The 21,745-nt window shown below is 41.9% G+C and overlaps 1 protein-coding gene across 8 annotated transcripts in view; it reads right to left on the bottom strand.

Moving 5' to 3' along the window:
* Positions 1 to 21,745, bottom strand: part of APAF1 (apoptotic peptidase activating factor 1) — a 100,189-nt gene that overhangs the window by 24,057 nt on the left and 54,387 nt on the right. For 5 of the 8 annotated variants that reach the window (XR_002481443.1, XR_002481444.1, XM_008049613.1 and 2 more), the window contains exons 17-21: positions 16,190 to 16,351; positions 12,084 to 12,212; positions 9,232 to 9,357; positions 7,026 to 7,145; positions 3,436 to 3,552 (exon numbers count right to left, since the gene is read on the bottom strand). Coding sequence is in view for 6 of the 8 variants with exons in the window: in XM_008049613.1 (XP_008047804.1) it covers positions 3,436 to 3,552; positions 7,026 to 7,145; positions 9,232 to 9,357; positions 12,084 to 12,212; positions 16,190 to 16,351 (654 nt within the window). In the remaining 2 variants the exon portion in view is untranslated. Of the gene's footprint in view, positions 1 to 2,656; positions 2,917 to 3,435; positions 3,553 to 7,025; positions 7,146 to 9,231; positions 9,358 to 12,083; positions 12,213 to 16,189; positions 16,352 to 21,745 lie in introns of those variants that run through there. The other 3 variants (XM_021708346.1, XM_021708347.1, XM_008049617.1) reach the window with 2 other exon arrangements.

Raw genomic sequence — 21,745 nt, 5'->3', positions numbered from 1 at the left:
CGCCTCCGAGCAGCCTTCTTCTGGTTTTTGAGTCGGAGTCTCAGCCCGTCGCCCAGACCGGAGCAGCCTCGACCCGCCGGCTCCGGCGACCCTTCCGCCTCCGCCTTCCGAGCGGCGGAACTACAGGCGCGCGCGACCACGCCCGGCTGACTTTTTGATTTATGGTAGCGATGAGGTCTCGCTGCCCCGGCGGGTCTCGAACCCGCGAGCTCAGGCAGTCCACTCACCTCGGCCTCCCAAAGGCCGGGATTACGGGCTGAGCCACCGAGCCCGGCTCTCAGCGCAGTTTTGTGTTGCTTTTTGTTTGGTGGTTTTCCTCTTCTCTCTTTCTGTTTTTGATTGTTTTCATATTTGCTTGGTTTCTGTGATTTTAACGCTTTTTTTAGACTTCCTGTTTGTATATGAGTATTTTTGAGGGAGAGGATATCAATAGGGGGTTTTTTTGTCAATTTGTGTCTGTATGGTTGTATTTTTTTAATCTTTTCTGTCTTTGTGTTTCTGTCCATTTGTTAGTTGGTATGTCTGTCTGTTTTCCCTCTTTTTCCTCTTTCTCTCTCCACCTTCCTCTCATCTTCCTCCTTCCTTTTCCTTTTTTTTTTCCTTTTTCTTACTACATTTTGCCTTCAGGGGGCAAACATATCCCTGCTGCATGGACAGATTGTAAGGCTGTGGGAAGTGGGTTCTAGGGGGGCCACACACCTGCCAGTGGATACTGGGATCTGCAGATACTTTCTGAATCACAGCTCGTCCTCAATTAAATCTCAAAACTGCAAAAAGTACAGCTCCCCACCCCCAGTCCATCTTCAGAATTGAACAAAGCCAGAGGATCTACATAAGGAAGAGGAGGAGATTAAGCAAATACAAGTAAAAGCTATCCTCCATCCCTGAACAACAGAATTAAAGAAGTTTTTAAAAAATGAGGAAATCTACACAAATGAAGAAAAAACAAAGGAAGAATATAGGTCACACACAGACCCCTGGGAGGTCAACCACTGAGAGTACAAACTTCGGAAAGCAAACAATGAAGAGCCCCAAGAATGACCAGTCTCAAACCACAAACACAGATATCAAGATATTAATAGAGAGAACAAATAGAAATAAGGAGATATAAGAGGAAAGAATGAAGGAGTTGATAACTAAGATAACAGCAATAAAGAATACAGTGCATGAAATAAATAATAAACTGATAAGCATGGAAGACAGAATCAAGCAGAAGAAAGAATCTCAGAGTTTAAGGACCAAAATATGAAACTAACCCAACGGTTAAAAACATAGAAAAGAAGCTTAAAAAGACAAAACAAAACCTCCAAGAGATGAGTGGTTATTTCAAGAGGCCGAACCTAAGATTAATTGAAATCCCTGAGGCAGATAGAGAGACAGAGACCACCTTAGAACAAACATTCCATGAAATTATCCAAGAAAACTTCCCTCATCTCATCAGAGATACAGCCATTCAAACACAAGAGATTCAGAGAACCCCTGCAAGACAACAAATTAGAAGACCAACTCCTAGACACATAGTAATTCACCTATACAAAGTAGGTATAAAAGAAAAAATTCCAAAGGCAGCAAGAGAGAAAGGTCAGACTACCTACCGGGGAAGACCAATTACAATAGCGGCAGACTATCCACAGAAACACTTCAGGCTAGGAGAGCTTGGAGCCCAATCTTCAAAGTTCTCAAAGATAAACAATTTCAACCAAGAATTACCTAACCAGCTAAGCTAAACTTCATCAGTGGTGAATAATTACAATCCTTCTCAGACATTCAATCCCTAAGAGTTTATGCCAACTCCAGCTCTACAAGAAACACTTAGGTATTAAACACAGAAGAAAGGAAAAAAAAGAATGACAACATTCTTCTCAAGAATATATGAAAAAGATCGAAAACACACATGAATCAACCAAAAATCAAAAGAAAGATAACAAACAAAATAAACAAACAGCAGCAACAACAACAAACTATGAGAACCTCATGACAGGAAAAAAAAGAAAGAAAAATAAAGAATAAACAAAGCCTTAACTCCCACCAGGGCCCTAACAAATACACAACAGCACTGACATCACTTTCCAAATGCTTCCTTCCTCATTTTATATGTAAGCATATAAAAGTATCTCTGTGGGGCAGTATGGTCTGAAGAACATTTATGTAATCCCTTATGAAAATGAATGCAAGGTAAGATAAATATGGCTAGTGCCATAATTAATAAATTAAGAAATACAATCAGGCACAGTGGCTCATGCCAGTAATCCCCAATTTAGGAGACTGAAGCAAAAGGACTGCTTGAGTCCAGGAGTTCAAGACCAGCCTGGGAAACATAGTGAGGCCTAGTCTCTACAAAAAAATTTAAAAATTAGCCAGGTATTGTGGTGTACACCTGTAGTCCCAGCTACTTGAGAGACTGAGGTGGAAGGATCACCTGAGCCTAGATGGTCAAGGCTGTAGTGAGCCACTATCATGCCACTGAATCCCCACCTGGGTGCCAAAGTGAGACCCAACTCAAAAAATACATACATACATACAGAAATACCAGAAGCCTGGGTGAGAAAAAGTGAGACAAAGAGCCAATGTTTTTGAAAAGCTATTAAATAGAGAAAATGTGCTCTTCTGATGAATTTGCTTTGTGACAAAAATGACAATATCCTTTTCCAAGATGGTTTTTATTATACGACATTTTTTGCCTTACAACTTGATTCTCCACTTCTTTGATCTCGGATGAGGTAAGGACTTCAGGTGGTGACCTGGCATCCTGCCCCAAGAGCTAAGCGGCAGGGACCAGGGACAGGCAGCACAGGAGGTCTGCACTGCTGCTCCCAACGAGCCCGGTCAGCATCCAAGGAAAACAACTGATACCCGCGTGGCTGGAAAAACGCTTTGCACAATTAGCCTTGATGTATGTGGAGGACAGCAAAACAACTAGGTAGACAGAGCAAGGGACACAAAAGGACAAAAAGCACAAGAAACAGTCATAACGGCAATCAGAAAAATATACAACCAATTAGGTGATTTTTAGCATAGCAGAACAAGGACTAACACCTCATAGAAAGATTTGCTGAGTATGTAAGTGCACAATGCCAGACGTATCACTGATATTATTTTTTAATTTTTTTTAATTTTAGAGTTGTGAGGTACAAGTGGGGATTTACTATGCAAGCAGGCTGCATGCAGGTGAGCTGAGGCTTCTAGCTGGCCTTCTCTCCCCGAGAGTGGACCTGGTACCCAGTGCGTGGCCACTGTTCCCCCACCTCCTCCCTCCTACCCTGCAGTGTCCCGCATCTGCATCTACCCTTGTGCGTGTGTGACCAGTGATCAGGGCCTGCTTACGGGTGAAAGCATGCAATATCCGGCTGTTTCTGGGACAGTTCACAATAAAATTAATTAATTTTAGAAAACAGTCTTAATGCATAAAAAGACTCTAAGACCAACACAGAGTACCTCGATAGCACCATCTTCATCTCCAAATGCAGCGTACTGAAGACGTGGACTTAAGCAACAGCAACTAATCTGAGCTTCAGTCAGATAATCAATCTGACCAGTTTTTCCATTAATGAGCTAATGAAAAATGAGACACAATCAGTTAATAGGCTGCAAGAGCAGTTTTTGTTCTTTAGAACAGAGGCTTCAATTGAAAAAATAAAACACAGAAAATAACCCACAAGAGTACCCAAGGGAACAACAAAGCCATACCCTAGTCCTAGCAGCTGCATTTAGTTCTTCATGATTCCATTTCATTCCACATTAGTGGCTCAAGTATATTCCTATTAAATAAAATGAGCTCTCAAGGTTTACAAAGCAGCTTGCTGTGTCCACCGCCTGAGACACATCTGTCCGATTTGCAATCCCATCCTGCATTCCTTTCTTCACAAAGCTCTTTTTTTTTTATAAATTTTGAATTATAATCTCACTCTGCCACCCAGGCTGCAGTGCAGTGCAGTGGCACGCTCATGGCCACCCCAGCTCCGACCTGCTGGGCTCCAGCGATCCTTCCGCCTCAGTCTTCCAAGTAGCCAGAACTACAGGCCCATGCTACCATGCCCAGCTCATTTTTGATTTATTGTAGAGACAAGGTCTCGCCAAGTTGCCCAGGCTGGTCTCGAACCTGCAGGCTTAGGCAATCTACTTGCCTTGGCCTCCCAAAGTGCTGGGATTACAGTCTAAGTCACCAAGCCCTGCGACAAAGCTCATTTTTAATAGGGCTAACATTTGTTAAAAGATACTTTTCTGTTATTCTTCAAGGAGGTTGGCGAAACGAGCCTGAGACAGACATAAAAAGACAAATCCAAATAAAAGTGGAGGCTCTTCCAACTCCCTTGCAACACTGTATAAATTAAGACTGTCCCCTTGGGTGATATGGGCAAGGGCACTGGAGAAGAACCCAGAAGCATAATTTGGCTGGACTTAACAATGCTTAAACTAAAATCACCCAATTTCATAATCTGTACTAACGCTAATGATTATTTTTTTAATCCCACAAATATGCCTTATTATATCCACTAAAACACATGACCTGGAAAAATATTTATTAAGCTGAAATCAACTGTCAGATACCTCTCCACAACAGTGTCATAACCTAAAAATCGTAAACTGTTTTTCAACATGAAATAAGCAGTCATCTTTATTTCAGGTATGAAGATTACCGGGTCAATCAATCGCAGGTAGCTTTTCCTTTACAATATTTCACCTCGTATATTCTGATGTATTAGATATTAAAAATGAAGACTGAACTAATAAAATATCTTCCTTCTCTCAAGAATCAATTTCAAGGGCTCTTTCTAAGTAATAACTAAAAAATGTTTTCTTCACTTAGATGAAACTACTATTTGTCAGTTTAACTATCCTCTAAACTCTCCCGCAACCATATACATAAAATGATACTTTGGCAGTCAGATGACTTTTGCTTTCATTCTTAAAAAAATAATTTTAAACTAATTTCTGTAGAGACAAAGTAAAGTATCACCATGTTGCCCAAGCTGGTCTCAGTCTCCTGGGCTCAAGAGATCTTCCTGCCTCAGCTCCCAGCCTGACTTACATTTTTTAAGTCTCACAGTTATAACAACAGTTAAAGAAAGCTGCATAAATTAAACAAAGGAAATGCAAGCATGAAAACACTGAATTTGATTAAAAAAAAAAACTGCAATGGAAAATATCCCAGGGCTGGGCTCGGTGGCTCAGCCTGTAATCCCAGCACTTTATGAGGCCGAGGGGAGTGGATTGCCTGAGCCCGCAGGTTTGAGACCAGCCCAGTCAACTTGGCCAGACCTTGTCTCTACAATAAATCAAAAATTAGCCAGGCGTGGTAACACATGCCTGTAGTTCCAGCTACTTGGAAGGCTGAGGCAGAAGATTGCCGGAGCTCAGCAGGTTGACACTGGGGTGGCCATGAACATGCCACTGCACTCCAGAGCCTGGGCAATGGACTAAGACTCCAACTCAAAAAAAAAAAAAAAAAAAATCCCAAGTGGAAGAATCAGCTTGCTAAAAACCAGTTAATGAGCATTTCACACTCATTTCCACATCCCAACACACCCCGGAAATACAGGATGTAAGAAGCTCCTAATCGGCATGAGAAGGACAACAGTAAAACTTGCAAAATACACAACAGGTCATATCTGGGGGTACCCCAGAGCTTGACTCTGGCCCCCACAGCAGATGAGAAGTTACCACATGCCAGACAATGTACTCCCAGGTGTCTAGCTCCTGAATTTGAATCCTACCTTGACCCTGTAACTAGCTCACAGACTGCTGGAGATGAAAAGGACTGACAAACGAAGAAACTGAGGCTCAGAGAGGTGATGGCAGCTTACTCAGCATCAAGAACTAGTTAAAGACACAGTCTGAACTTGCACCTGGATCTGAGTGAAAGTCACTGATCTCTTCACAAAACCAAGTTGAGCTGTGTAGCTTTTGAACTGGTTAAACTCTGGTCAAGCACAGTGGCTCATGCCTGTAATCCCAGAATTTTGGGAGGCCAAGGCAAAAGGACTGTTTGAGGTCAGGAGTTGGGGACCAGCCTGGGTCACACGGCAAGACCTCAGCTCTACAAAAAAAAATCAAAAAACACACTGACGCTTCCCACAAGGGTCCCCTCCCCAGCTCTTGTGCGTGGGCCAGCCACCATGCAGGCAGCCTCCCATGCCGGGCCTTCCGTGAGGAGTCGGCTTGCTCTCACGGCCACTGCCTACAATGCCACCTCTCCTGCCAGGACACCTCTGCCAATGTAAGCCAACTGCACTGGACTGCCATTCAGACGACACTACCCAGGCAGCAGCACAGCAGTGCAAACCGGCTCTTGAACTCCGAGCTCCTCAGGGCATCTGCTCTCTCTGTGATCACCGCTCAGAGCTTCTGAACACTACTCCTCTGCGAATGGACCACTGGGATTCCTCTTCCCTTCAGCAGCTGAGAAATGCCTTCCTCTCCTGTGTTTTGCTGGGGGCAAACAGCACTACTCCACACAATGTATTCCCATTTTACTGCACAACCCTTTCCTTCTCAAGGACCATGACAAGATTCAGAAAATATTTGCTGAACAAAGGTATAAGTAAATGAACGAACAGTGTACTTCAGTATTTATAGACCTCAGTTCCAATGAGTCAGACTCATTCCTCACTTACGGTGACCTCTGTTCTTTCAAAGACTCTGTTATCCTTCCCTGTAAAAATGTGTCCATTGGTACGCTCTTCCACCCCTTTGCATTCCATCAGACATGTCTGAACCGCTCTTGTGGACCAGCTGAAGTCTATGCTCATGTTATTCCTAAATGCCATGCAAATCAAGGAATGAGATCACAGATACCAACAGAAAAGCAGGCCAGTAAGGTGTTACCTAATTTAAATCTAAATGCATGTCTGAGCCTCAGTTCAAAACCTATATATTTATTCAACAGATGCCTACTGGGCACCTGTTAAATACAATATAATTATGCCTAATCCCAAGTCCAAATAAACAATCACGAAAAATTGTAAATGATGAATTCGACCAAAACAATTTTTTCCAGTTGTTTAAAAAAAAAAAAAAATACTCACTTGGAGACGTCTTACATGGTCAACTGCAAGGACCATCACTTCATTTTCTTGAAACACAACATCTACTTCTTGCTTTAACACCACAGCAGAGTTCTTACATACTTTCTTTGTCTCCCAGAGCTGATTAAGAGATAAGGAAACTATTAGCCCAGTCTTCAAAATAATGTAAAGATAAGTCTTCATCCTGAAGAAGATACAAACTAAGTTTCACAATTAAAATGCCTATGATGCTAGAAATTGTTCAACTATTAGGTTATAATCCAACAGTAAATGCTTATTAACACCATCTATAGTAAGAAGCAGTTTGTATTAAGAGTTACGGGTTCTAGAGCCAAAATGCCTCAGTGTGAATTCTAGGTCTACGTAAAGTTGCCACTTCGGGCAGGACAGTTCACCCAGTGTCAGTGCCACTCAAAGATAAGATAAGTATGTAGAGTCCAAAGATAAGTGCCACTCAAAGATACTTGGTATCTTAAACATCTGATACCAATCAACAAGGGGATAAGATGCTCCCTCCAGAATGCAAATCAACTGCATCACTAAATACACTGTAACAGTATGCTCAGTGCTGCCACATGTTTAGTGATGCAGATTATTTTTAACAAGACTTTCTTGATGAAGAAAGCAGTGCACTGATTTATATTCTGACTCAAGTGCACTGAGACTGGCACATGAAATAGCCCTGACCTTTCTTGGCTGTTCGGTGTCTGTCTCTTCAGCTGCAAAAAGGATTGTTGTGAGAATTTGTAAATTAATTCATATGCAGTACTTTGTGCAATGTCTGACGTGCAATAAGCACCAAGTAAATTTTGGCTATTATTTGTATAAAATGCTGAATTGGGTGCTACAGGGACCCACCAAGGTCCCTGGTGTCAAAGGGCTTATAATCTAAGATGCGTGGATAGGTCAGAGGAACAGTGGACCAGTGGAAGTGAGCAGCAAGTCAAATCTGCACTTGACGTCAAGTCAGAACTGGATAAGCACCGTTAGAAAAAAGACATGGAATTACATGGCATTTAGGGAGACAGACATTCCCCCAAATGGGGAAAACTTGCAAGATGCTTAGGATTTCCACAAAGTGGGAAGCATGGTGTTCTAAGCATAAGAAACCACTGAAGCAAAAGTACAGAAGCAGGGAACCCGGGGTGTTTGGAAAATGTGGGCACTCAGGGTAGGTTCCCTACAGGAATACACTGAAAGGTAGACTGGCTGTGCCATGAGCGAACTTAATGGGAGACACAGAAGTCTATATTTACTTTGGCAGACAAGGGAGCCATGTTTTGGAGCAAAAATGACATGACTATTTTGGACATGAAAAAAATACCTTGCCACATTGCTCACAGCATAGGCCACATTAAGACCCATCCTGAATGTGAATAAACTCTTTTGCTTTGCCTTGCAAAAAAAAAAAAAATCTTGAAAGCAACATGTAGAAAAGCAAGAAAGAAGACCTGTGGCAGAGACTGATACAACAAAGACAAGAGGCGAAGAAGCCCTGAACCTGGGCAGCAGGAATGGGAACACGGATCATTGATAGAAAACGGAAAGGGGGAATCAATCGGAATTGCCAAGTCATTGGATGTGGAAATGAACTGAAGAGGAAAGAGTAAAAATCACTCTGAGAGGCCAGGCCTGGTGGTTTATGCCTAAACCAGCACTTCGGGAGTCAGGAGGATCGCCTGAGGTGGCCAGGAGTTCAAAACTGGTCTGGGCAACACAGTGGGACCCTGTCTCTAAAATTTAATTTAAAAAAAAACTTAGCCAGGTGCGGTGGCATGTGTCTGTAATCCTAGCTATTCAGGAGGCCGAGGTGGGATGATCTCTTGAGCCCAGGAGTTAGAGGCTGCAGTGAGCTATTATCATACCCCCACATGCTAGCCTGGGCAAAAGAGCAAGACCCTGTCTCTAAAACAAAACAAAACAAAACAAAAAACACGCTGAAGAATCAAATTTGATTTATTTAAATTAATCAAAACACAATTTAATCATTAGACTCCCCATAGCACATGGCCCACGGTAATCAATGAACTTGTAGTAGAGAAATGAAATGGCCATAGTCCACATAAATAGCACTTTTCCAGGGTGAATATTAATCTAGTAGTTTTCTGTTTTACTTTCATCAGTGCTACCCATCAATTTCTTAGTTTGTAGAAAGTTTAGCTCACCATCAGTAAATACTTAAAATGAAAATCTCAGTATTTCTCACCCTGATTGTCTGGTCATCAGAAGATGTCAAAAATGATGATCCATCAGGAGAAAACATCACACCATGAACCCAACTTAAATGTCCTCTGCAATCAGCCACCTTTGAACATGAGTCTATATTCCACAACTAAAGAATAAACACAGCACACAGGAAATCAAATTCATAAACATTTTGAACACAGCAAGAATACTGAAAATAGCAAGAATGACTCAGCTATACCATTTTGATAAATATAGCCCAAAACACACTATCAAAAACACAAAATGGGCCAGGCGCAGTGTCTCATGCCTATCATTCCCTCACTTTGGGAGGTTGAAGCAGGCAGACTGCTTGAGCCCAGAAGTTTGAGAACGACCTGGGCAATACAGCCAAACCTCGTTTCTACAAAAACAAAAAACAGAAAAGTTAGCCAGGCGTGGTGACATACGCCTATCATCCCAGCCACTCGTGACGCTGAGGTGGAAGGACTGCATGAGCCAAGAAGTCAAGGCTGCAGTGAGCTGTGATCTTTGTGATCATGCCACTGCACTTCAGCCCGGGTGACAGTGAGACCCCGATTCAAAAAATAAGTCTTATGCATAAGATTATTTAGTGCATTATCATCCTTAATAGCAAAAAACTAAAACAGCTCAAATATCCATCAGTAGGGAACCAACTGCATAAAATACATTAATCACATAATGGTATACCATGCAGCCATTAAAAGGAATGAGAAAATCACCCTCATAATGACTAATCTCTAGGATACACTGTTAACAAGAAAAGCAAAGTGCAGAAGAGTATATGTACTCTACAGTACACCTTCTAAATAGGAGGTGGAGAAATAAATAAATGAACACACAGATGGACATAGATAGGGATAGATACATGCATGCAGGTATCTGCTTATATGTGCCAACAGAAACACTGGAAGAGCAAACCAAAAGTAAAAATGGTTACCACAGGGAAGGATGGATAAAGAGAGCACGGAAAGGGGTGAAAGCAAAACTTCTCTGAAGATAACTTATTACAAAGCTTTGACTCTGGAGTCATGCAAATGTCTTCTCTTTTCAAAAAACAATCACTCTAAAAAAACAACAGGATGAACATAAGCAGCTTCCACATTCAGACTATTTTCCTCTAACCTTCATTTTAATGGATCGCAAAACCCTATAACAAACAAATGCACTACTTGTAATGTGTATACAGTCCTCTTGTTATTCATGCTTATCACAAATTGTCAACATCTGCCACCAGCCAGGCTGCGTTTTGTCCTGGGTTCTGCTGTCAATTACTCAAGTGTATTCCAGTTTAAAGAAGGGTTACATGCCCCTGAGTTCCTCTCATTACACATTAAACTACAACGTGCTTTTACAATTTCAAACTAGATGGACAACACCAACACTTGACCACATGCCCGGGGGTCTCCACTCAGTGTGCTCCATAGTTATGACCTAATTAGATGACACCATCATCACCTTACCGCCAAGCCCACGCTGGGGCATCCAGGGCTAAAGCCCAGAAGCAAATATGGCTCCACAACTGAAAACTCTCCCTTGGAAATCCTCTCCTCTTCCCACTCTGTCCTCATCTCTCCACCACTGTTTCTTTGTCACTCAGAGCCTGGAGAACCAAGTCCCTCTACTTCAGTAGACACTGTTTCCTGGAGCTTTTAGGATAGCAGAGGGTACAGATTTCAGAAGTGAAAGCAAAGGCTGAAAGAGTGATTACTACTCTACTCCTAACAATCCAGACAAACCCAAAGGGGAAAATACCTTGAGGATCCTACAGGTGAGGGTCAAGATCTTCTAGCAGAAGTGAAATGTCCCATATAAAGCCTCTGCCCCTGGCACCCTACTTCTTCCCACTGCTTCAAACAGGACTGGAGCTTTCTTACACTCACTACCTCTGCTGGCAGTGGGAAGATTCTCAGCCAGTGTGCTCTTCAGTGCTGTACTGAGAATTAGGAAGAGCCTACAGAGACCACACCTCACTCCCACCAGCACCTCCGTCCCAAAAGCTAGCAAGTAAGCAACTCTCTTCCAAAGCCTTCACAGCAGGGGGCAAGGGTGGCAAACTCACTAAAAACTGCTGAAATAAGCACAGAACACGGAAGTATTTGCAGCACTTAAGGTTCCCTTGAAGAAGAGCCTGTGAACCAAGTACACTTCCTATTTTCCAGGTGGGGCCCATAACCCTCTTCTTAGACCCGCAATTTTCTCAAAGGGGCTTCAAACTATGTGGTGGTAAAAACAACCTAAGGAAACAGGAGTAAGAAAGCTTGGAAAAACTAATCCATCTTGGTAGGAAAAATATAATTAAATGCTTTCTGAAAAAATTAGTGGTAGCAATTCGCTGGGCGGAATTCTTCTGGGGCCAGTTAAGTATAAACTCTGAATGTAAAACTTAACAGGTACGTGCAAAATTATAAACAAGCAATTTATAGGAGTTATTTATTCATTAATGCTTGGCAATGAACATCCTACCTATTCAATGACCTGAGAATTCTGAGCAGACTCATGTCTCATCATTTCTTTGAGAAAGAAGTCTGTGCCTATGAGAGATACCATGTTTCTGACTAGGTCACCAGAAGTCATTCCAGTGTTTCTCCAGACCCTGGCACATTTTAAGCATTCAGTAAATGCCTGGCGAACTTCCTGTTATACTGTCAAACCAAGTCTTCAGTCACTGTTAAAGTAATAAAGCTGGCTAGATAGTTTAATATTCCAAAGTTATAGGTCTTCGACTATGAAGAAAATACCCTATAACATTGCAAGCAAGTGTCCTCAGCAGTTAATGGTTTAAGTAGCTCGTTCTCTGTCATCCTTTGATTTCTGGAGACCAACACATCACAGAATAAATTAACCACTCACCTCCACACTGTAGTGGGACAAAGCCACCACTGCCAAATGGTTGTAGGGGGAGAAATCACAGTACTGGATGGTGCTTTGATGGCCTATGTGGATTTCTGCCAAAAGGTCATTGGTATGAATATCAAAAAGCTGTCAATATAAACATAAACAGAGATATATATGATATATGAAGGTACGATATTTTAAAAAATAAACTATGCTAATCTCCTCCCATTTAAAATACAAAATAAAGTCCTGAAAAAATACTACAATTACTAATAACTGGCATAACAATTGACAATCACAAATAAAATAATAGTCTATATATATGTATACTTTTAAAATACTGGTCATCTCAAACATTTTCTATAAAGGGAAATCCATCACAGATGATTTCTCAAGCTAGTCTAGAGAGAAATAAAACCTTTATTAATAAATGAATGCATTAGCCAAATTAACATACAGAGTAATTCTCCCCAATATTTGTTCATTCAAAAGAGAAAACATATACTTATAAGTGAAGATGATCAAAATAATACAGAACAGAAGTTTGCTAAAATAAAATCAGCTTGATCATGTCTATTTCTTTCTAAAACTACCAAATTACTTTATTACAGTTAAAAAGATTTTCCTATTTTTGAATGAAAAAAATTACTTTTGAGTAATCTAAGTTTCATTTCAATTTTTGAAAGATTTTTTTAAATGCTGATTTTTGCCAAAATGGTTTATACTTAATATATACAATGATACAGCACAGTAATTTAAGACCAAGGCATCGTCCTTAGGAAGAAGAAAAGAAAACACTCAGCGGGAACCACCAAGATGCTCAGTGAGTGCACAGCTCTGTGGGCAGCACAGGTGGTAAGCAGCGTAGCATCGGAGATCAAAAGCAGAGGACAGGAAGTCATATGTAAAATGGCCAACAACCAGTGAAAAAATGCTCAACACCACTCATCATCAGGGATAGGCAAATTAAAACCACAATGAGATACCACCTTACACCAGTCATAAAGGCCATTATTTAAAAATCAAAAAACAATAGATGCTGGTGCAGATGCGATAAAAAGGGAACATTTATACACTGTACACCGTTGGCAAGAGTACAAATTAGTACAACCTCTACAGAAATCAGTATGAAGATTTCTCAAAGAACTAAAAACAGATCTACCATTCAATCTAGCAATCCCACTATTAGATATCTATGCAAAAGAACGGAGGTCACTATACGAAAAATAGACACCTGCATTTGGATGTTTATTGAAGCACAACTCACAACTGCAAAGATGTGGAATCGACCTAAATACCCATCAACTAATCAGTGGATAATGAAAATGGGACACACACACACACACACACACACAAAACCATGGAATAGTATTCAGCCACAAAAAATAATGAAATGTCTTTTGCAGCAACCTGGATGGAATTGGAGACCATTGTTCTAAGTGAACTAACGCAGGAACAGAAAACCAAACACCGCATGTTCTCACTTATAAGTGGGTGCTAAACTAAGGATCTGGAAAGGCATATAGAATGGTATCATGGACATTGGCAACTCAGAAGGGGCAGTGGGGAAGGGATAAAGGGACGAAAAATCACCTGTGGGGTACGATGTGCAGAGGTGTGGAGGGTGGGTACACTTAAGAGCCCAGACTTCTATTCCACTATATCCAATGCATCGATATAACCAAAAACTATTTGTACCCCCTAAAGCTATTGAAATTTTTTAAAAAATGCTTCCCCAGACAGGTCATCTTTAAAAATTAGTGGCTGGAAGTAATAGAGGAATCTCAGCAAATGTGGTACAGGCTGTTGTCCCAATTATGGGGTAGAAAAAGAAAAAAGACCTAACATTAGGATCAGACTAGCTATATGAGAATTGGAAGGAAATAAGAAGAGGAAGGAGAAAACAAAGAATAAGAATCTGGGGCCTACATGTGGTTAAGGGTGATCCCAGGGTAGCTTTGTCCTAGCAAACTATAACAGAGAGCTGCTCCACAGATCTTTAAAAGAAGGTATTTCATGCCATAGAAAATTATTTTCCTCTCTCACTAAAACCTACCTTTTAAAATCTTCTGAAAATTATCTTTTGTTTAACATCGCTAGTCATTGGGAAAAGGTAAATCAAACCACAATGAGACACCACTTCACATCTACTAGGATGGCTATAATTTTAAAAATGGAAAATAACAAGTGTTATCAAGGATGTGGAGAAACTGGAACCCTTATACATCACTAGTGGGAATGTAACATGGTACAGCTGCTGTGGAAAAGTCAGAAAACTAAATATAGAATGACCATATGACCCAGCAATTCCACTCTTCAGTATATACACAAAAGAATTGAAAGCAGGAGCTCAGACAAGTACCTGTACACCCATGTTCACTGCAGCATTATTCACAATAGCCAAAAAGGTGGGAACAAACCAAGTGTCCATCAACAGATGAATGGATAAGCAAAATATGGCATAAACAAACAATGGAATATTATTCAGCCATAAAAAAGGAATAAAGTTCTGATGCACGTTACAACAGGAATAAACCTTGAAAACATTAGTTCCAACAATGAGCCAGACACAAAAGGACCAATATCCCATGAGTCTGCTTATTTGAAATACCTACGACAGGCATATTCGCAGATCGCATTAGAGGCTGCCAGGGCTGGAGAGCGAGGGGAAAGAGGAGTCATTACTTAACAGTTGCAAAGTTTCTGTTTGGGGCAATGATATACTCTGATGATGGCTGTGCAACATTGTGAATGCCATGAATAGCAATATGTTGTACATTTAAAAGTGGTTAAGGCCAGGCACGGTAGCTGAAGCCTGTAATCCCAGCACTTTGGGAGGCCGAGGTGAGAGGATTGCCTGAGCCCAGGGGTTCGAGACCAGCTTAGGCAACTTGGCGAGACCTCGTCTCCACAATAAATCAAAAAATTAGCTGGGCGTGGTAGAGTGCCCCTATAGTTCCAGTTACTTGGAAGGCTGAGGTGGAAGGATTGCCTATGTCCAACAGGTCAACACTGGGGTGGTCGTGAGAGTGTCACTGCACTCCAGCCTGGGCAACAGAGGAAGTCTCTAACTCAAAAAAAAGTATTTAAAATGGCGTATTCTACATTATATATATTTTACCATAATAAAAAAATGCTAGTCTTCAAATCTTGCAAATGAGGTAATTTCTTTTGTTCTTACATTTAAACATGTTTAAGACAAAAGGAGATGCTTTTCCTCTTAGTTTACTGCTAAAGGGAACAAACCCATAAGCAACCAAGGTCCAAGGATCACAGTACTAGATCACTTATATAATACTTTATAGTTATATAAAGACTCACTTCCCCTCAGTGAGTCTTTATATAACTATATTGTATGTTTCAATTATGCTCTTTAAAATGGTAACACCCTTTATTTATTCAAATGTTTTAAAATGACAATTAGAACAGAATGTCACTGAGATTTGGCTCTCCTAATGATAGTATAACTTTGGACAAACTATTTGGTTGCTCTGAACTTAAGCAGCTTCATTATTACTATAGGGCTATTGCAATCTTCTGTCTCTTGTATATTTATGTCAAAATAAATTATATGTGAGAGCATGCTGAACACTACAACATAAGCTATTAGATGTGAAAAAAAAAGAAACCATTTTCTTGTCATTTACTTTTTTCACAAATACTGTTTATTTATTTCATAAAAATCTCACAATCTTGTTCAAGCCTTGGTGTGTCTTTCTATTCACCAGTCATCAAATGATACAGTTTTAGGGGTAAGAAAGTACTTTGAAAAATCACCTAGACCAATGTAACCAAAATTGTTAAAAAGAAAAAAAAAAAGAAGTGACGCAGAAAGTCTTCCATGTTTTTAGTACATTTGAGAACGACTGGATTCAACATATCAGTTGTGTACTGTAGGACTTCCCGGGGCTTTCAATTTTAGTTCAGATCATATACCTCTAACAGGGGAAAGCAATACATAATATTCACCAAACCTGTGTGACCACAGAGACCTTTACTCATAAGGCTATCCACATGCCCTGGAGCATAGTTTCAAAATCACACAGAGTTCATTTATACAAGTAAGAGCTGTCAAATGTAAAAATTAATAGAAGTTTACATTTTCTTTAAATCAGACTTACAAAGATTTTATTTTTTGCTGCCACCATTATCCTAGCGCCATCAGCAGACCAGGAGCAACATTTCACTATCACTTCCATGTCCTCTTGCGGGTCCTCCGAATTTAGGAAGAAGTGCTTTACATTAATGCTTTTCCTCTCATTTGCTGATGTCACATCCCAAAGCTTCAAATTAAAAAAAAAAAAAAAAGTTTCACTTTCAAGTCACACCTCTAGAATGCCACCTGGATTAAATATCACACAAACTTATTCGCTTCACCTGATGAACTATTTTTACCTACCTGACTTTTTCTGTTTCATTCAGCACCTTCCTAAAAAGGGAAAAGTGGAAGCACTGCCCAAAATACAGAATATAAACTGAATAAAAAGGTAAGAGCCTTGCATGATGTGGAGGAGGATAAGCGTGGAAGAAACAACAGAGATGAAGCGACCCAAAACTTGCCACTGCTGCCCTCTGCTGTGCCAGGCGTGAAGTGTGCTTCACAAATCTACCATATGCCCACAGGACTCAGTTCAAGCCGGTTCGCAACACAGTAGAGCATCCAGGGGCATAAGGAAGTCCCCAAAACAGAAAACTAGCATATGCGGAAAGGAAGCAGGACTCCCTGTGTGCTTCATGAGGCTAGAGAGAGCTATAAAACCAACTGGATCCTGAAGAAAGGGATGCAAAATACATAAGACATCACTCTGGGATAGAACCATTTGAATCACACACAAGATAAAGGCCTTCGAGAAGACCCACCTTCACTGTGCCTTGAGCAGTGACCCGGTTCCAGAGTGACTGTGACCACCACGCCCAGACCAGGGTTGGTCAAGGAAAAGGACAAAAAGAACAAGCTCCTTCTCAGGCTTTAGCTCAGCTTCCAAAGCACAGCTCCCACATAAAACCTAAATTGTCTGACCAGGCATATTTTTTTAAGTTTTAAACTCAAGGGGTATAGTTGGGTGCGGTGGTTCGCCTCTGTAATCCCAGCACTTTGGGAGGCCAAGGTGGGAAGATGGCTTGAGCCCAGGAGTTCAAGATCAGTCTTGGCAACAAAGCGAGACTCCATCTCTACAAAAATAAAAAATAAAACAGATGGATATGGTGGTGCATGCCTATAGATCAGTTACTCAGGATGCTGAGGTGGAAGGATTGCCCTGAGCCCAGGAGACCAAGGCTGCAGTGAGTCATGATCATACCTCTGTACCCTAGCCTCCAACTCAAAAAAAAAGAAAGATTCAAAGAGTACATGTGCAGGTTTGTTATATAAGCATACTGTGCAACCGTGAGGTCTGGGCTTCTACTGAACCTGCCACCCAAATAGAGAGCATGGTTCTTAATAGGCAGCTTTTGGTTCTTGCCCCCCACCCCCATTAGCAACTGTTGTTCTCATCCTTATGCCCATGTGTACCCTGTGTTTAGCTCCCCTCTATAAGTGAGAACATGCAGTATTTGTTTTCTGTCTCTGTGTTAATTCCCCTAGGGGCCCAGGCACAGTTTTAACTCTCTCTTGAGTTTAGAGAAGTAATACATATACAAGAAGTATGGCCAAAACTAAAGCATATCCCCTTGTAACAACTGTGGATAAACTGGATATAACAAAAGCGATACTAGGTACTAAAATAGCTAGCCTTCCCTGATATTAAAAGAGGGAAAAAAAACCCAGAAGCATCAGTTACATCAGTCAGAATATACGAGAAACTAAACTGTTTCCCTGTTAACATGAAAAACAAAGCAACCACTGACTGGATTTAAGAAGAAAAAAGAAAACTCACACAATCCAGTGTCATTCATTACACCTGCCTAGACTTCATCTTCTGCTTCTGGACCTGATTCCAGGTCCTATCCAGGTAGTGATGAAATCCCACAGATCAAGGGGCCACATAAACGAATACCGGTATTTCGCTCTGAGCAAGTTACTGCCCTGCATCCAGGGACCCTGTGCACCCTGTGCCTTTGTATACTTTAAATGTCAATTTTTAAATAAAATTTGTAGTTTGAAAGGGTTTACCATCAGAGCCTAAAAATCTCTCAAGCTTATCATGATACCCTACAAAAGACTAAATAATTACGGAGTCATTTGGAGCAGAGCAGAATTTTACAGTTCTCATCATCTCAGAAGGTAAAAGCTTTAGGAGGCTATGACCTTGAAATGCTGTTATCTAACATCATTTTGCAAGTCCTCTGCTTACTACATGTCACTGTATCAGTGCAAACCAGCCAGCAATACTGGCTTAACAGCGCTGTGGGAAGGCCACAACCACGCAGGCCGTTCTCACCAAGAGCGCAGTAGTGTCTGTCCCCTGCTGCTAGTGCTCTGTGCTCTGCAATCACATTTTGATACCAAGACATGAATAAAGGAGGACAAAGGAAGAGTTTAAAAAATTTCTGAGTGGGAAGCAGTCTTAGTTTGATTTGAAGAGACGCAGCAGGGGTTTATCATATTTAACACATTTGTTAAGCTCTATGCTATTCACTTTTAGATTATATAAATGAATCAGATATAGACAAGCTCCTCAAGGATCTTAAGGGCCAGTAAAAGAAGACAAGCTTCTTATGCTCTTTGGTTAGAAAGGAAATGATACACACCACAAGAAGGTGCATTCAAGCTGAAGGATGGAGGAGACGGTGCGCGAGAGGTGGCCGCCGCACTCTACTCCTCGAATCTCAGCCCACTTCACACCAACTTAAAAGGGACAGAACTCCAACATGGACAAGACAGGAGGCACACCCTGAGGCCTGGAGCCTAGGGTGAGGGATCAGCATAAGCTAGAGCACAGAACAGGAAAGCAAAGACAACGGAGAGGGAGGACAAGTTCAACCTGGCTGTAGCATCAGGCATGTGAACCTTCCCCAACAGTCCTTGTCTGCTCTTGGAGTGTCCTCCATAAACTTTTACCAGCTTCATGGTTCCTCTGTTCACCTACCTTTCTCCCCAACTTGTTTCTGAGCAGCTCGGATCGGGAAGTGTACTCTTGTCTTTTTTAGTGTTTAGAACCCACATGTCTAGCATCGTATCTGGCATACAATAAGTATTCAATAAATACATTTTAAGTGAAAAGAGAGGTTACTCCCAAGTTGCAGGCACAGGTGAGTAGAGACAACAGTGATGCTGAAAGAAATGGGGTTCAAGACCCTCCTGGGCAGCGAGACCTCATCTCTACAATAAATCAAAAAATCAGCCAGGCGTGGTAGCGCATGCCTGTAATTCTGGCTACTCGGAAGGCTGAGGCAGAAGGATCGCCGGAGCCCAGCAGGTCGAGGCTGGGTGACAGAGTGAGACTTCAACTCAAAAAAAAAAAAAAAAAAAGAACAAATTAAATTCTGGCCGGGCATGGTGGCTTAGCCTGTAATCCCAGCACTTTGGGAGCCCGGGGGTTCAAGACCAACCTGGGCAACTTGGTGAGACCTCGTTTCTACAATAAATCACAAAAAACTAGCCGGGCATGGTGGCATGCATCTGTAGTCACAGCTACTTGAAAGGCAGAGGCAGAAGGATCGCCTAAGCCCAAAAGGTTGAGGCTGCGGTGGCCAAGAGCGTGTCAGTGCACTTCAGCCTGGGCAACAAAAAGTGAGACTCCAACTAAAAAAAAAAAAAAATTAAATTCTGAGCCCGTGGTGGGAAAAACCAAGCAACCCAATCACACCACAGAACTCCTAAAAGCTCAAGAAGTGTGGACACCAGGTACATTTTGGTAAGGGTGAAGCTAAGACAAGGGATCGCTTTAAAAGTTCATTGATATCTCTTGCCACGACTCTGCACTCCAGGTGAACTGTGCTCCTGTTCTGAGGGAACAATAGAGGCCTATTCTACATCAAACACAACTGAGAGTAGGGTCTGAACAGTGAAAAGTGGGACACTAAAAGACTATATTCTAGATGTTGAGATTTCTGCCTGCCATCATCCCAGAACTTGCCAGCCAGGTTTATACCTGACAAGTAGCAGACTGAAGATTTTTCTCTAAACACCCAACCAGATCAAGGCAAAAGACATAAATACTCTGCCATCAGGAGTTCACCATCAAAACATGACGGTCAAATAATCCAAAGGGAAACCACAACAAATAAGTTCATGATTCCCAATCAACTTTCAGAGATGCATTCTTAAATATGAGCGACAGTCAAAGATCAAATAGCTAAGGAATAGCTCTAAAAAGCAGACAGAAACCAAAACCAACAAAGAGAAAAACAGTAATTTTACAGGAATATGAAAACTTAGAAAAAACTACTACTAATACCCACAAAAAGATAAAAGCTACTTGTATCCATGAAACAAGAGCATAATATTTTTCAAGGAACTGATCATAAGAATGAACACCACAAACTATGACAGCAGAAATGAAAAACTCTATAGAAGGACGGGAGAATAAAGTTCAAGAAATCTTCCAGAAATTAGGGCAAATGGACAAAGAGAAGGAAGGAGAGAAAAACATGTCTTAAATCCAGAAACACAAGCATTCCAGAAAGAGAAAACACAAAGAAGAAATCAAATAATTCAGGAAAATTCTAGAACTGAAGGATGTAAGTTTCCAAATCGAAAGAAGCCACCAAGTGCTAAGTATAATAGATAGAGGCAGAGCCATACCAATGTATGTTATCATGAAATTTCTAAAGAAATACCGAGCATACAGAGAAGATCCTAAATGTTTCAAGACAGAAAAACAGATCACGTATGACTCAGAAGTAAGAAGGGCTTCAAACTTCTCAAGAGGAATGCTGGAAGCTAGAAGACAAAGGAGCAATGTCTCCAAAACTCTAAGGAATTATTTCCAACCTAAAATTCTGCGTGCAGTCAAAAAAAATCACTTAAGGATGACAATTACAATAAAGAAATATTTAGACCTTATAATACAGACACCTAAAAATTTACCTCCCAGAGATTCTTTCTTAGGAAGCTAGAAGCAATGCTCCACCAGGCTGAGAAAGAAGACAGGCAATTCAATAAACAAGGGCTCCAACCTAAGAGAAGAGCAAGAGGAACGCCCAGGGTGATGACAAAGGAAAATCCCAGGATGGCAGCTGGAACAGGCTCATCAGCCAGAGTGGAGCGAGATGGGATCCTCCCGAGGAGCGGAGGACGGCAGAGGCGCCGGTCGAATAAGCAAGTGCCCGTGTGAGCAGTGCATGGAAAATTCTGCACTCGTGTCGGTGAGACGCGGGCACGCGAGCGGCTGACTGGGCAGGGCTAGGCAGCGAGGGGCCAGGGCGCTGCCGGTGAGGGAGCTGCGGCCGCACTGCTGGGCCTGGTCCCTAGCGCTTCCGGGGGCAGCAGCGAGCGCCACTTTTCAAGGATCAGCAGAGCCCTTCCCTGGAAGAAGCGGCCGAGAGTGACTGCCGGCTCCGGGTTCTGATTCCCCGCGGCGGCGCCTGGCTGCGACCGGCAGCAGGGGCTGCAGAGGCAACAGCGAGGGAGCCCGGAGGCAGAGCCACGCTGGGGAGACGAGCGGCACCAGCCTGCCTCACCTTGAAAGCCGGGCGGGCAGCGCTCCGGCTCCCTCGCCAAGAGCGGCAGACGCGCCTGACCGCGGTGACTGGGGGCTGATCGCGACGCGCCGGGAACATTCGGAACGCACAGA

The sequence above is a fragment of the Carlito syrichta genome, unplaced genomic scaffold, assembly GCF_000164805.1.
Source record: "Carlito syrichta isolate Samal-C Ts95f unplaced genomic scaffold, Tarsius_syrichta-2.0.1 Scaffold135840, whole genome shotgun sequence".
Lineage (NCBI taxonomy): Eukaryota > Metazoa > Chordata > Mammalia > Primates > Tarsiidae > Carlito > Carlito syrichta.
Note: the sequence above shows the minus strand (reverse complement) of the source record. Positions and strands in the feature narration are given on the sequence as shown.